This window comes from Electrona antarctica (genome assembly GCF_951216825.1).
Source record: "Electrona antarctica genome assembly, chromosome: 19".
Classification (NCBI taxonomy): domain Eukaryota; kingdom Metazoa; phylum Chordata; class Actinopteri; order Myctophiformes; family Myctophidae; genus Electrona; species Electrona antarctica.
Window position 1 is genome coordinate 23,891,694 of NC_136800.1, and position 17,100 is coordinate 23,908,793.

The following is a 17,100-nucleotide window of genomic DNA, read 5'->3' on the forward strand; positions in this document are numbered from 1 at the left end:
CCCGCTTAAAGGGTCTTTAAATAAATACTTTTTGAAATGTCTATGGGACAAATGCATTGGGAATAATTTCCTGGGCCTGGCGTCGTCATGAAAGGGGGCGGGACTGCGACGCAATATAGATTGTCGCAGTCCCGCCCCCTTTCATGACGACGAGAGACCCGGAAAGAATTCCCTGTTCATTTTCCTCAGACTTTTCAAAAAGTATTTATTTACGTTTACGCCGCAGACAAAGCCAACTCGAGTTGTGACAAATCATGACAATAAACACAATGTTTTGGGCCGATTAAATAATTTGTAAGAAGAAAAACAAAACAAAAAGGGTTGTATCATGCCTTTTTTTCTTCTTTCTAATTATTTGATCGGCCCAAAACATTGTGTTTATTGTCATGATTTGTCACAACTCGAGTTGGCTTTGTCCACGGCGTAAATGTCTTTAAATAAATACTTTTTGAAAAGTCTATGAGGAAAATTAACGTGGAATTATTTTCCGGGTCTCCCGAGGGGGCGGGACTGCTCTATTGCAACACAAATCTGAAACACAAACGTCACAGCACTCACACATGCACCAACTAAAAAGACACTTAAAGTAACTACAACATGCATTTTAAAACGGTTTTAATATTTAATATATTGTTTATGTCCCTCAAACGTATTTCTAATAGGTTGAGCATAAATCACCTCTCTGATATAACCAGTGCATGTTCTTTCTGGCTTCTGAAGCAGTTTTAGCTACAGTACCACAATGTCCTGATGTGGTGGGGGTGCTGATATACAAATTATATGAGTCATTATAATACTGATGCTAGATAAACCCAGGCTTGATTCCATTCCATGCCAGCTTGGAAAATCAACATTGGCGGACATTGTAAACAAAGTGGAAATGCAAATTTGGAATTATACAAAGTAGAGTGATACAGATGACATCACGCATACAACCAAATCAGTTGAGCTGTTCCTGAGAGCAATTTCCATAAAAGCCCCTATATGATGAGAACATTTTGAACAGGAGACAAACGTTTCGGCTATCCAGCCTTCATCAGTGTGGATGACTGAATGTGAATGACTGAATGCAAGTTCCTTTTAAAGGAGTGGTGACATAGTGCAGGTGCACAAAATCACTGCTAATCACCTCGGAACTGTGTAATAAAGTCTCTGTTAGCAATCAACAATGTGACTAGTATATACAAAGATGACACACACAGACAAAGACTATTGAATAAGATCTTTCACCCATGTCACCCATGGCAGTGATGGCACACCACTTCTGTGAACTTGGCCACAAAGTTGAAGACTTAAAATGTATAGGCATTGAGAAGATATGGCTCAACCGCAGAGGTAGCAACCATGAAAAAATACTTTTACAAAGGGAATGCTATTGGATATACTGTTTGAAAACTCTTTTTCCTTTGGGCATGAATGAGGAATGTAACATGTCTCGGTTTATGTGAATGGCATTGGGATATTGGTGACACCCGTGGCCCAAAAAGGTACTATGCCTGGTCACTTCCTTACATTTTGTCTAATTGGATTATTCATTCTAAATACTACAAATCAAATTAATTTAATCCCGCAATAGGGATATCTGGGCATAGCCGTTTCCCAGGTGCCACGCACATGATGTATTGGGTGGTTGCTATTGACGGTAGAAATGAATGATGTTTTATTCTAATGTCTGTAACTGATTTATGAACGGCAAAAAAGCCTGATGCCCTCAGCGACCTACAGCTTTGTTTAAACAATCCCAATTTTTTTTTGCTTTGTATATATGTATATTTTGAGATGTAATTGCTAGTCACATTGTTGATTGCTAACCGACTCTATTACACAGTTCCAATCTGGGTGTGATGTGAGGTGATTAGCGGTGATTTTGTGCACCTGCACTATGTCACCACTGTTTTACCCATTTGAATTAAGCCTTTACTATAGATTATACAACTAACGTGTATTTATTTAATCATTTTTCATCGGTATGAGTCCTCATGTGTTGTTTTAGATTATTCATTTTACTATAGCTTTTACCACAAACTGTACAAGTAAAGGGTTTTTCCCCTGTGTGAATTCTTATGTGTGATTTTAGATCACCTACTTGACTAAAGCCTTTTTCACAAAATGAACAAGTGAAGGGCTTTTCCCCTGTATGAGTCCTTGCATGTTTTTTTAAGTCACTCATTTGACTACAGCCTTTGCCACAAACTGTACAAGTAAATGGCTTTTCCCCTGTGTGATGCCTCATATGTCTTTTCAGATCACTCATTTGACCAAAACCCTTGCTACAAACTGTACAAGTAAAGGGGGTTTCCCCTGTATGTATCCTCATGTGCATCTTTAGATGATCATTACGACTGAATCTTTGCTCACAAGATGTACAACTATAGGGTTTTTCCCCTGTATGAGTCCTCATGTGCGTCTTCAGACTATCATTTTGAGTGAATCTTTGTTCACAAACTGTACAACTAAAGGGCTTTTCCCCTGTATGTGTCTTCATGTGTGTCTTCATATTTGCATTATGACCAAAGCCTTTACTACATATTGTACACGTAAAGGGTTTTTCCCCTGTATGACTCCTCATGTGTTTCACAAGGTTAGCATTTTGACAAAAGCCTTTACCACAAACTGTACAAGAAAAAGGGGTTTCTCCCATGTGAATCCTCATATGTGTCTTCAGATTTCCCTTACGATTAAAGCTTTTGCTACAGACTGTACAACCAAAGTGATTCATCACTGTGTTTCTCCCTATGGCATCAGTTTGTTTTGATGACGTAAAGTCCTGGGACAGCTCATTGCTGAAAGACCATCTTTGTCCTTCCACATTTTGTGTGTCTAAAGCAGACAGACCTTCCCTGGTTTCCCACACATTACCATCTACTATTTCAGTGTCAGATTCAGAACAGTGCGAAGAGAGGAGCTGGTCATCAGATGCTCCACAGACCTCTACACCAGCTTGTGATTTCATGTGTTCAGTTGAGGTGCTGGCTACAGGCTCTGTGTCTCTGTTTTCATCATCATCTTCACTTTTCACTGCTAGTAATGTCGATGTTGACCCATCACCCTCGTCTGGTCTTTGAAGTACCTCCTCCCGTTCATCTTTAATCTGTGGAGGCTCTGGTTCATCCTGGACGTGACTGGAACTCCTCTTCTCTTCAAGGGAAACCTCCTCTTTACACAAAGGAAGGTGCAGGAAGTCTAGATAAAAGATTACATGAGAGAACCTTTTTTAAGATTTGAACTTTACTTTTCCATCTCTTTTGTAGCTGTTATAGTTGAAGTAACTCTCTGCTGTAAATACAAGCTCAAATCTATCCACATTCATCAAATAAATTGAATGTCATTGTATGGTATTGTAAGCATGTTATTGACTCTGATCATTCTTAGTGTTTCCCTGTTTACGTTCCAAATTGGTAAAACATAATAAAAAAGGCACATTTTAGATTACAACTCTAAGGTATATTAATGACAGTTTAATGTTGAAAATTAGTGGTTTAAGGTAGGGTAAGTGATTTTATTTTGTTAAAATAAGTGTTAAATACCTCTATATTCTGATAGCAGCCAATGTTCAGTAGTCTCACGTAGCCAGACAACTATTCCACAATCTCCGAATGGTATATATAGTATGGAACTACACCTCCCGAAATCCAAGTAAGGAAGCTGCCATTTCCGTTTTCGAAAAATATTTTAAAATATATTTTCATTTAATTTTTTATTAACATTTCTGCTAAGCAACAAGATATATGTGCGTAGGTGATTTCTGTTTATATTAGGATAAAGTTGCGCGACTGTAAAGACGAAACAGAAGTGGGGAGGAGGCTCCACTTCCGCTTTATATTTTACTCATGTTTCTGTTGCTTCAGACATGTCTAAGACATATTATGTCCTCTAAGCCAATAAATTTAAGTCAAAACTTAAATCAATGCCTTGTTTATTGTAATTCACTCTGGATTAAGAGTGTCTGCTAAATGCCAAAATTGTAAAAGCCTAACAAAAAAAGGACTTTGAAAATGAGAACTTCATTCATGACACAACTTTTAAAACTCTTTATTGTCCTTATTTGGGTTTGGGAGCGACCGTTCAATGTCACCCTCAGAATAGGGATGCTAGAGCTCAAGTGCTTAACAAAGTCACCTTCAGTGTACACTTCCTGCAGTGTAGCAGTGGTGTGGGTCTTCCTAATGGCATCTCCATCACAGTGGGGCTGTTGCTGCTTTTTGTCTCCGGCAACAGAGCTGTCATCTCCGGGGTCTGACTGGGTGGAAGAGGTGTCGGGCGCAGGACCGAAGGGGTTCTTTTCAGGAGCGTCCACCTCTGGCAGACACATCAATGAAAAGGAAATTCAAATATTATATTATTGTAATTGACAGACAAAAGCACACAATTTGGAGATTTGGGTAAAACTTATGACATTTTGGCACATTTTTTTAAAAGTAAGGTTCAAATAGACTCTGGGCGCCTGTAGCATTACACTGCAGCTTCAAGCCAAGCTTGACAAGACCTCAATGCATCGCAGATGCAACACATTGTGGGCTTGCAGGTGGGCTGCGTTTGCCATGGGACACCGTCGTGCAATGAAGCATAAATCAGGTAATGCCCTGCCCCTTGCTGTAAACACAGGCTGGGCACAGGGCACAGGACACACACACACACACACCTCACTTGCACCATATCTCACATTTCTCATTTAGCTGAATTTGTCCGTTCTCTGAGACAATTCTGGCATTGTATCTAAACCATTACAGTACATGAGCATATTAAAATGATGCTATGGAATGGCATAAGTATGAATCCTACATTTGATTGTGCAAGAGATAAAGAGCACTTTTCTCAGCACCAACCGTGGCCGACACAAAGAGAGAAGGTTTCTGTGATCTTTAAATTAACACACAGCCCGCCAGAACTGTAGAAAACGGTGTTAAATTGCCAGAAACTGCCAGAAACGTTATCCAGGGGTTTATATTAAACAGTCCAAGTGGGACAGTGACAGCGGCTATTTTGAAGATTCACTTGCATTCACTCGCATTCACTTGCATTCAATGGTCCGCGTTCAAATGCCTGTATCTCCAAATCGGCGCAATGAATGTCGTTTCTGGTGAAAACAAGGTTTTTTAACGGCCGACAGCAGGCGCTGCGATACTCTCGGTCGGGTTTTTTCTGCACCGAGCGAGAGAACAACAACCGGTCAATACACTACACACAGTATTTTGTCATTGTAACATGCGGTTACGGATATTTGGCTCTTCAAAATAAGTGTTACACGCGATAAAACCTTGGCAATGCGTGATTTATTGCTGGCGGAAAGACGGTTAAGTAATACAATACTGCACACAATCCATGTTTAGGGCCTAGTACACACAGCCACGGAAAATGTGTCTTTATGTGGCCATAAAATGGGCATGGATACATTTAAAAATACAGTCGGGCCAGCACACATCCATGAGATCATACAGTGCTCACCATCTTGCTGTTGCCACCACCTGTTATGTTCTAATCACCCAATTCAACTAGCAGTACCATGGCAATTTATCATATTTTAACTGGGGACCCCCACCCTGACAAGCATTTGGAATTGTAGGAGTTGAGGCATTACATTTAGATACAATATCCACGGTGAGGCCTTTAGGAGGGCCATTCAAGCTGCAAGTGGAGCCTGCAGCATCACTGTTGCCCAGGTGGAGCATGCAGAACCATTGCGGCTCAAGAATCCGCCACTCCTGAATGAAGTGTCAGGAGTGCTGGGAGTGCTGGGAGACTGGTGCAACGCATAATTTGTTCATGCACACATCAGATTTAGTGTTACCTTGGAAGGAGGGATGGGACAATACGAAAATAACACGTCACGATTATTGTGGCAAAAATAATTGCGATTAACAATATTAATCAACTATGGTTAAAACTTAACACATTGACATAAAATTACATAATTTCCTGTTCAGTGATTACGCTAGAGGGCGCTCTTCACCAACCTGTGACTAACTACACAAATCAGGCAGCACTAATATCTCAAATTTACAGAGATGGCGACTCAAGTTAAAGACTCCTACTCAAGTCGCCACTCGCCCCTCAAAGACTCCAGACTCGACTCGGACTCGAGCTCAATGACTCATGGAGTATCAACGAGTGCAGTCATTACCGTATTTTTTGACCCACATTAATTAATGAAATGCCCGAATAAAAAAATTACATAATTTCCTGTTCAGTGATTACGCTAGAGGGCGCTCTTCACCAACCTGTGAATGATGCTATGACTTCCTGAGAAGAATCAAGGAAGCTTTGAGAAGGAAAGGAAATTGTCATGTGACTGACACTTTCATGGAGGCTTTCATAGGAGCCAAACGACACCCGGAAGTTCGGCAGAATGCACTGGAGTCAATGAGAGCTCAGTGACGAGCTCATGAACAAACACTATTTCTGAATGACTAGACCTTTTGTAAAGTAATCGCTTCTGGAAAACAACATAAGATATGTAACACATTATTGTCTGCTCTGTTACTTTTCGATGTGTACACTGTGTCATTTTATAGAGGTATGGTATCTAAAGAGCACAAAGCACCTTTCTGAACGTACAAAGTATCGCGAGACTTCCCACCGTTTCCTGTCTGTCAGTCAAATCTTGCGATACCTCCGAGCCAGAAACGGTACCTGCTGCTGTTTAGATCCTCAAAGAAATTATATACTGTGCACATCGAAAAGCAAGTGATTAGAAAACAACCTGTGATATGACTTATTTTATATTCCTGAACCGATTATATGACAAAGGTCTCAATTGTCATATAATTTGTTATGAGCTGGTCCAGCCATCTCCATTGACTGCCATGTATTCATTGAACTTCCGGTGTGAGTTGGCTCCCATGAAAGTGTCCATGAAAGTGTCATGGCGCAGCCCAGTCACGTGACCATTGCTTTTCCTTCTCAAAGCTTCCTTGAGAAGAATACAACCGTAAATCATGTGATCCAAACAAACTCCAGTCCATCCACATTTTTTAATAAAGTCATCTATCTCTGATTTATTTTCCCAGATTGCGTTTTTGGTGAAAACAAGACATATTCAACTGTGGATAACTAAAGAACGCAATTTTTCTTCACCGGCTGATAGAGGAGACCCACGTCCTCCTCCCTGTTGTTTACATCTTATCCGAGGAGAAAAAGGGGGAAAAAAGCTAATGGAAGAAAAACAGTTATTGTTCAAATACCATGCTGTATGTCTTTTATTAAGATATGCATTATCATGAAAGCATTTCTCACCTGTATGAGTCCTCATATGCCTCTTCAAAGTAACCTTATGATTGAAGGTTCTTTCACAAACTGTACAAGTAAAGGGTTTCTCCCCAGTATGAGTTCTCATGTGTGTCTTCAAAGTATAATTATGTTTGAAGGTTCTTTCACAAACTGGGCAAGTAAAGGGGTTTTCCCCTGTATGAATCCTCATGTGGACCTTAAGAGTAACATTTCGATTGAAGCTCTTTTCACAAACTTTGCAACTAAAGGGTTTTTCCCCGGTATGAATCCTCATGTGTCTCTTTAGAGTTCCCTTACAATTAAAGCCTTTGCCACAATCTGTACAGCTAAAACCTGTTTGTTGTGATGTCATATGTTTGTCTTTGTCATGTCCTGTATTTGTTGTTACTGGCAGAGCTGTGTAGCATTTATTTGCCTCTTCTCTTGGCCAGTGCGCACCAGTAAAATCAATGTGATTTTACTGGTTAAATAAAGGTTAAATAAAATATGTCTACACCTCCCATCACCCCCCAGGTCATCTTTGAGCAGGACACCATAGGGCAGGCTAAGAAAATTGTGGCTGACCCCTCTGAGTATTGTATTGTATTGTATTGTATTGTATTGTATTGTATTGTATTGTATTGTATTGTATTTATGTATGCTGCAGTGCTTGAGTACTTACACAAAGACAATGATTTATTGCATTACAAATTTTAATTTTTTTGAGTGGTGCAAACCACTCCAACAACCAGCTTTGTCTTTGTATGTGTGTACCTGTACGTGTGTGTACCTGTACGTGGGACCCAAAACAATGAGCATGGTTACTATGGTCACTGACATTACGTCAGACCACAGCTGATCAGGCTATATAAGACCTTGCACCACTCAGTTCACACGGGTGTGATTTTTAAATATGCAAATGAGGCATTATGTAGGAAAATATGCAAAATAATCAAAAATATGAAAAAGCTACTACTGTGGAAGGGTTATCATGTATTAATTTACTTGTATTGATCCTATAAACAATTTAATATACGTCTAGTTTTTCCCACCAATTTTGGAGCTCTGGCTCATGGACTAAGAACCTAAAAGAAGAAATGGAACCTTGATTGCCTCCCAAAATCAACAGATTTGCAAGTCATCATCGCATCAGCAATGCGAGGTGTGTAGATAACATGTAGATTTGTTAGTTTTGTCAAGGAAGCAAGGAAGTATAAATTAAGCTTAATATTTCGACAAATGTAATTATTTGATTGGAATGTGCACAGAAACATCTGTGACATAATCATCACTGTTCATACAGTGTTTTCTGTGTTCTAAACGAGAACTGACTTCTTATTTTGAGGGCTTTTTCTTTTGTAGCGCACAATTGAGTGCCTCTGTAAGGACTTCATCCTAGGGAAAGCGCACTGTATTTGTAAAGTTAATGAACTGTCTGTCTCGCGATGCATCATTACATCCCTAAGAGGCGACCCATCAGTGCAGTGTGATTGCTTATAGTCTTGTTGGATTAGTACTAATGAAGTAGTAGTATGTTTTTACCTGAGAGAGCATCATCACACCTGGTCTTCCTGTGTAGTATTGTCGACACATCAGCCTCTTCCTGTTCCTCTTTAATCTGTGGAGGGTGTGGTTCCTCCTGGACCAGACTGGATTCACTGGAACGCCTCTCATCATGTTCAGGGGAAACGTCTTTACACAGACACAGGAGGAGGAGAGAAGAGGTAGCATCAGCACTAAAACATGAGGAGCTTTTGTTCTGTTTTTTTTGTTTTGTTTTGTTTTTTACCAGCTGCTGTGTAAGCACAGCTGGTCTATTTTCTCTCTGCTTGGCTTTCACGCCCACTCGACCTATCTTTCTCATTGGCTGTTGTATTGACTACCTATCGTCCTGATTGGCTGCCTCGTCACTAGGCAAGCAGACCCTTTTTGCCTCTAACCGACCTCTCAGCCAATGGGATAGCATTGCAGCCAGCAACAACACACTAGTGCATGTGTGTGTGTGTGTGTGTGTGTGTGTGTGTGTGTGTGTGTGTGTGTGTGTGTGTGTGTGTGTGTGTGTGTGTGTGTGTGTGTGTCTGTGGCTGGTAAAATATAAGTATGTCATTTTGGGCTTAATTGTTTCTTTGTCACGATCACGATAATACGATAATAGTATCTTAAGCAGTGTGCAACGTAAAAGATCAATAAATGAAAACATACAAGTATATAAAAGAAAAGAAAATCTAAACAAAGGCAAGCATTCAAAGGAGACAAAGTGAGCTAAACAGTATGATGTTGGATAGGTAGTAGCATATGGAGTGGCACGTGCAATGCTGCAATGAGCAACATTGAGAGGTCCAACACTGACACCTAGAGGTATTATTCAATCAGTGTCAAACTGACTGACTGATATTGATCTGTTATTGAAGTATACACTTTGCGTTGGCTGTGTTGGTTATCTGCAGCCTACCAAGCTGTAGAATATGAACATTTATTTCTTGTATTGAAGATGTATTTTGTTTTCCTGGCACAAAAGGGGGAAATTAAAACAACAAAAGCTAAATAAACATATCGGCAGCAAGCAGTTGAAGCCGTCGAGCCTACTGGTCAAAGAACTGCAGGTGGGCCCTGCATATAGCATGAGGAAACCCCACGCAGCTGGGTGTCAGGTGAAAAGAGGCGGTTTGGACTCCTCATGCATTGAAGGAAGCATGAGGTCAGTCCGTTGCTCTCCCCAGGTTGGCAGAAGGAGTCTAGCCCCCAGGATTACAGTCAACATGTTTCAAAATCTTGAAAGTGTTTGGAATTTTTCTGAGTGGTCCCTGGCTCAACACAATTCCAGATGGGGGGTCTGCGGCCAAATACATATCAATTTGGGGGTCCATGGCACAAAAAAAACACTGATTTTATAGGAGTCATTTTGTACAATCGGCCTCAGGTCTTATCTTATAATGGGTTAATACGAGATTTCACTGACAATGACTCTCATTGTGCTCCTAGGGTCTCTCTCTCTCTGTGTGTGTGTGTGTGTGTGTGTGTGTGTGTGTGTGTGTGTGTGTGTGTGTGTGTGTGTGTGTGTGTGTGTGTGTGTGTGTGTGTGTGTGTGTGTGTGTAGCTGGTAAAATAACTGGGGCTTAATTGTTTCTTTGTCACGATCACCATTGATTGATTGATTGAAAATTGTATTAACAGTTTGCAGAATTACAGTACATTTCAAGCACAAACTCAATACAAAGGCTGTTAACTGTGAGTGGACGACCCAATTAAGCATTACACTTGTTTACAACAGGGTCCACCATGTTCAATTCATCAAAACATTTAGAGACGTACAAATAGACACTTCTATATAGACAAAGAACAGTACAGGAATTCATCATAATGGAGGTAAAGGGAAAAGAAACATATACAGTGAGGGGAAAAAAGGGGGGGCGGTGGGGGGGATTCAGATTTTACGGGGGCCAGTTTCGAATTGCAGCCATCCGTAGGTGCCCTTTGAGAGCGGTTTTGAAGGAGTCAAGGGATTCGCATGTCTTAATGACTGTTGGTAGGGCGTTCCACATTTTGGTGGCATAGGAGCGAAAAGAATTTAGTCCCTTGTTTGTGCCGAATCTGGGTTGAACATGATTCGTTGCACTCCCTCTGGTGTTGTGGGTGTGGACTTCGTTAACATTAAGGAAGTATCTACACAGGTACATGGGTATCTTGGTGGAGTATCGAATCTTGTGGACCAGACCCATTGCAAGATGCTGTACACTCTGTCGCCGACCCTAAGCCATGCCAGTCTGTCAAAGTGGGCAGGGGTGAGGTGGGTTCGGGGGGTGAGGCCAAGTAGGAGCCTGACCAGTTTGTTTTGGGAGGTCTGGAGCCTAGTTTTAAGGGCCTTTGAGGTGCTGTGGTACCAGGAGGTGCATGCATAGACAAAGAAGCCTTGTACAAGGGCTCCTGTCAGTGGCGGCTCCAGACCAATTTTACTGGGGGAGCTATAAGGGAGCTTGACTAATAATGGAGGTGCTATGTCCCGCATAGCGGGACGATTTTTTTTCGGGTTTAGCCCCCAAAAACACGCCTCTGGGTGGGTTTTTTTGCACGTTTCCTCCCCAAAAAACAGCCTTTGGGGAGCAATTTCACACCAGCAAACAAGCAACTTGCAATAATGCAGTTATTAATGTGCAGGCTACTGTTTTCAAAAGCAAATTGCAATACATTAAGTTCATCATACACCTATTGCTCTAAGGCTGCAGTCCATTAACCTTCCCTGACTCCGCCAGATCGTGGCAGTATTGGGGGATATTAGCCCATGCCTATCCAACAATCTTGAGCATTATGGATTATCAGTAAACCATGTAACCAACACAAAATCACGCACGCACACACACACACACACACACACACACACACACACACACACACACACACACACACACACACACACACACACACACACACACACACACACACACACACACACACACACACACACACACACACACACACACACTTAATGAAATAAATCCACCCTACTAGAGCAGCGGCCTGCAGCCCTGCACACAAATAAAGCTGACTATTGGAATAATGCCACAGTGCCTTCCTGGCCATCATGACACACTTGTCATGATGGAGTGCAGTGCCCAGTCTTCCCTCCCAGTGCCCACTCAAACGGCGTATATGGTAATAAAATAAAACAGTCACTCACCAACTTCACATAAGAACGATGCGTCTGTTGTTGTGATTGCCGGCAAAGGCATTGATAATCGGGTCTATCTATAGCGCTTTTGTCGTCCTGAATAATAACATCCTCTCCCGGTGTATCGGGCTCTCCCTCTCCGTCATGTTCAGACTGAATTCTCGTCCTCCGCCTCCATATCAAGAACAGGATTCGCATTGCTATCGTGCTGCACGACTCGAGGCTGCCTGACCACAAACTTATCCATTTTGTATCTCGTTATGATCTGTCTCACTGTATGTCTGTCTTGTTCTGTGAATGTGCTGCTGAGCAAAAACAAAACGGCCCGCCAAGTTCCACCAACTAGTACAACTACACCTGGTTGGTTCAAAGCATGTCAGGTGATGCACGCCGCTCGCGTAACGTTACGTAAATAACGTACGTTATGTACGTAATTTTTTACTAATCGATGTTAACAGATAGCCGATAGGCCATTGAAAATAATATTATATGACCACCAAATCATTTCAGAGAAAATAATTTTATTCACTGACAGTGGGGGAAAAATGAAGAATTTCTTGGGGGTGCTACAGGGGTGCTATGGGATTTTTGGAGGTGCTATAGCCCCCGCAAGCCCCCCCCCCCAGCGCCGCCCCTGGCTCCTGTTAAGGTCTTCAAGGTGTTTTTGTCGACCAGTGAGGAGATCCTGTAAAGGAATCTTGTTCTTTGGTTGACTTTTTTGATTACGTTGGTGGCCATTTTATCACCGGAAAGATTAGCCTCCAGGATGGAACCTAGGTAGGTAATTTCATCTTTACGTGTGATAACATTGTCACCCACTCTAACCAAGAAGCCATTTGCCTTGCTGAGATTACTATTAGATCCAAAGAGAATGGATTCAGTTTTTCCCAGGTGTAAAGATAGTTTGTTATCAGCGAGCCAGGTGCAGATTCTACCGAGTTCAGAGCTGAGGGCATTTTCAACCTGCAGTTTGTCCCTGTCCGAGACCAGCAGTGCCGAGTCATCTGCGAACAGGAACAAGTTGCAGTCACAAGCTGAAGTCATGTCGTTAACATATATTAGGAACAGTAGAGGCCCTAGTATGCTTCCTTGTGGAACGCCACAGCTCACTGGGAGGGGGGGGGACAGTGTTCCGTTCACTTCCACCATCTGTGCTCTCCCCTCCAGGTAGGATTGCATCCAGCTCACTGATGTGCTATCGAAACCAATTGCTTTTAGCTTGTTAACCAGTATGGAGTGGTTCACTGTGTCAAAAGCCTTTTGAAGGTCCAGCATGACCATGCCGCAGTATTTGCCAGCGTCCACCTCTTGTTTGATGTGGTCGCTCAAATAGAGAAGGCATGTGTCAGTGGAGTGGGATGTTCTGAAGCCAGATTGGAACTCGTACAATAATTTATTAGTGGCAAGATACTTTTCAACCTGTTCATAGACTATTTTTTCCATCACTTTCGAGATGGAGCTTAGAATAGAAATAGGGCGGTAGTTGCCGGGGTCTAATTTACTCCCTTTCTTGTGCAGGGGGGTTACTTTGGCCAGTTTGAAATCTAGGGGGACCTGTCCCTGTTTGATGGTGTTTTAATAGTGTCTTAAGCAGTGTGCAACGTAAAAGATCAAGTATACAAACATACAAGTATATCAAAGAAAAGAAAATCTAAACAAAGGCAAGCATTCAAAGGAGACAAAGTGAGCTAAACAGTATGATGTTGGATAGGTAGTAGCCGCAGACGAAATGAAAGCCTGGGTATCAAGGCTAGGTAGTAGCAAAGCTGCAATGAGCAACATTGAGAGGTCCAACACTGACACCTAGAGGTATTATTCAGTCAGTGTCAGCGGAGGGTAAACAGTTACAGCTCTTGGAAGGAAACGGGTTTTCAGCCTGTTTGTTTGCTTTGTATTGTCCTGTAGGCCTACTTTCTTCCAGAGGGGAAGATAAATAATTATATACACAGGTTTTTGATCACCTTTGTTGCAAATTGTAATTTTTTTCTTCTTTAATCAATCAATCAATGAACCAACCTGCTCTGTGTAATTTGATGTGTGGCTGTAGGATCACGTCCAGCTGTTTGTTTTGTCTCTCCAGCAGATTTTCTAGAATCTCCATCTCTCTCTGGAAGAGGTTGAACATGAAGTCTTCAACTGCACTGAGTCGCTCCAACACAAACACTCTGACATTAAGCTGCACACAACAGACATCAACACCACTCTGTTTTTCCAAAACACACAGTATCTCCTCTCCCACCAACGTCAGGTGTTCATTTATCGACAGCCGTACATTTATCGACTCTATTTGACACATTTTACCTCCTTTATGAGACATTTTGCACGCTCTTGACTTTTTTACACTATTGTAACAACACCCATACCCAGACCAACACGCACTTACTCTTCCGGGTCAACATGCTTCAGTTCAAGCATGCACAATGCATTCTCCTGGACTGGCGCTGTTGCCTTTCGCCGCCTGTTGGAGGAGGTGTGTAACTGTCACGGAATATAAATGTTTAGCATTGCCAAACTGCATGACAGTTGAATATGAATTATGAAGGACCACAATGGAAACAAGCCATAGCCTTTATTGGGTTTGAATGAATGAATGAATGAATGAATGAATGAATGCTAATTAATTTATAAATGCATATAGTCTACATACATTATACACAGTGTGTACATACATTATACACAGTGTGTGTATACTGTGCACAGTATGTGTGCACTGTGTGTGTGTGTGTGTGTGTGTGTGTGTGTGTGTGTGTGTGTGTGTGTGTGTGTGTGTGTGTGTGTGTGTGTGTGTGTGTGTGTGTGTGTGTGTGTGTGTGTGTGCGCGCGCACACACGCAGGGCGGGTCATACTTTTTTTTTTGCAGTTGCGGTCAGGGACAGAGTGGTTCCTGCAAGGCCACAGCTGCTGGCTCACCACAGCAAACATACTTCTCAGGCTCTGGGTGTCAAAGCATGCATGGGCTGAGAGGGAATAATCTGTCAAACCTGAAGTGCATTGTGGAATACATCATTGGATTGGAGTGTATTATCCATGTTGGTTCAATGTAAGGATTGTTCATTGTGATGCCAACTGTTAGAAGATCTGCTTGGTGTGCTCACAGTGAAGCCATCCTCCAAACACTGCTGTGCTCGGATCAGAATGAGATGATCGAGGGGGTGGAGAGAATCCTGGCCATCAGCGGAGAAGGAGACCCAGACACTCAGCTGGGAGACTCCTCTGTAAGAACCAGAAGTACACCTGAGATCAATTATGATGCTTCCAGCATTGGTGGATTGATTAGCTGGTCAGAAGGTGTGTCAGAGCCACCTCCGTTCTCACCTGCACACTAAACACCTCAGAGATTAAGGCCTTCATTGTCACCCCCATGAAGGTGCCCAACTGGCCTTGCCACACTCGCATTGAGAGGGTTGTCAACATGGTTACTGAGGCTTCTGCTACATACTTCCCTCAGGAAATGAGGGATGGAGGGATCAGGGCTCAGGAGACCAGCAGGAGGCTGATGTCTAAGGCTGAGTCAGGACTTGTTCAGGAAGTGATTATTGATCATCATAATTGTATCCAGTGATATACATGCACTTGAATTGTTAATAAATATGTTAATTTGAATTGACTTTGACTTCGTCTCCATCAAAAACACATAATTTAGACACCCCACATGTTATAATTTCCTTTGGATTTTAAATCTTATAAATGAGGTAGAACGGGTACAATTACTGATTTAAAATGCAAATTGATGTAGGTTAGAGTTGTCCTATCCAAAAAAGAATGCCATAATTGAATTCTCCATCAAAAAACACACAAAATAGACACCCAAGCATTTTGATTTTCAAAAAGAAAAAAAGAGTATGACCCGCCCTAACACGCACACACACACGCACACGCATCAATTTCATTGATTGATTGATTGAAAATGTTATTGACAGTTTGTAGAATGGGTAGCTATAGGCCTACAGTTCAACGAAAGTACAGGTCAATAGAGCGTCGCAGTCCCACCCCCTACCGCCCCGTTCATTTTCCTCATAGACATTTCAAAAAGTCTTTATTTAAAGACCTTTTAAGTGTCGTACAAAGCCAACTCGAGTTTTGAGAAAACACAAACAAACACAATTTTCGGCCGAACAAATAATTAGAAAGAAGAAGAAAACAGCACTTTTACAACACTTTTTTTCTTGTTTTTCTACTTTGTAATTATTTGTTTGGTCCAAAATATTGTGTTTATTGTCATGATTTGTCACGACTTGAGTTGGCTTTGTACCCGCTTAAAGGGTCTTTAAATAAATACTTTTTGAAATGTCTATGGGACAAATGCATTGGGAATAATTTCCTGGGCCTGGCGTCGTCATGAAAGGGGGTGGGACTGCGACGCAATAGATTGTCGCAGTCCCGCCCCCTTTCATGACGACGAGAGACCCGGAAAAGAATTCCCTGTTCATTTTCCTCAGACTTTTCAAAAAGTATTTATTTACGTTTACGCCGCAGACAAAGCCAACTCGAGTTGTGACAAATCATGACAATAAACACAATGTTTTGGGCCGATTAAATAATTTGTAAGAAGAAAAACAAAACAAAAAGGGTTGTATCATGCCTTTTTTTCTTCTTTCTAATTATTTGATCGGCCCAAAACATTGTGTTTATTGTCATGATTTGTCACAACTCGAGTTGGCTTTGTCCACGGCGTAAATGTCTTTAAATAAATACTTTTTGAAAAGTCTATGAGGAAAATTAACGTGGAATTATTTTCCGGGTCTCCCGAGGGGGCGGGACTGCTCTATTGCAACACAAATCTGAAACACAAACGTCACAGCACTCACACATGCACCAACTAAAAAGACACTTAAAGTAACTACAACATGCATTTTAAAACGGTTTTAATATTTAATATATTGTTTATGTCCCTCAAACGTATTTCTAATAGGTTGAGCATAAATCACCTCTCTGATATAACCAGTGCATGTTCTTTCTGGCTTCTGAAGCAGTTTTAGCTACAGTACCACAATGTCCTGATGTGGTGGGGGTGCTGATATACAAATTATATGAGTCATTATAATACTGATGCTAGATAAACCCAGGCTTGATTCCATTCCATGCCAGCTTGGAAAATCAACAATGGCGGACATTGTAAACAAAGTGGAAATGCAAATTTGGAATTATACAAAGTAGAGTGATACAGATGACATCACGCATACAACCAAATCAGTTGAGCTGTTCCTGAGAGCAATTTCCATAAAAGC

General features: G+C 41.6%; 1 protein-coding gene across 1 annotated transcript; it reads right to left on the reverse strand.

The window, feature by feature from the left end:
- Nucleotides 1–2,025: 2,025 nt before the first annotated feature.
- Nucleotides 2,026–14,099, reverse strand: LOC306912343 (uncharacterized protein). The gene is made up of 4 exons (XM_079488496.1): nt 13,889–14,099; nt 8,749–8,898; nt 4,120–4,299; nt 2,026–3,183 (listed from the first exon to the last, which is right to left on the reverse strand). The coding sequence occupies exons 2-4, from the start codon at nt 8,881–8,883 to the stop codon at nt 3,022–3,024; spliced, it is 477 nt and encodes a 158-aa protein (XP_079344622.1). The 5' UTR covers nt 8,884–8,898; nt 13,889–14,099; the 3' UTR covers nt 2,026–3,021.
- Nucleotides 14,100–17,100: the final 3,001 nt, after the last annotated feature.

Excerpts from the sequence above, each read along its gene's own strand:
- LOC306912343 (XM_079488496.1), bottom strand. The coding sequence starts at position 8,883 with ATGATGAGAGGCGTTCCAGTGAATCCAGTCTGGTCCAGGAGGAACCAC. Across the intron at positions 4,300-8,748 it reads GTGTGATGATGCTCTCTCAG|AGGTGGACGCTCCTGAAAAG; the intron begins GTAAAAACATAC and ends TGTGTCTGCCAG. Across the intron at positions 3,184-4,119 it reads GCAGGAAGTGTACACTGAAG|ACTTCCTGCACCTTCCTTTG; the intron begins GTGACTTTGTTA and ends TCTTTTATCTAG.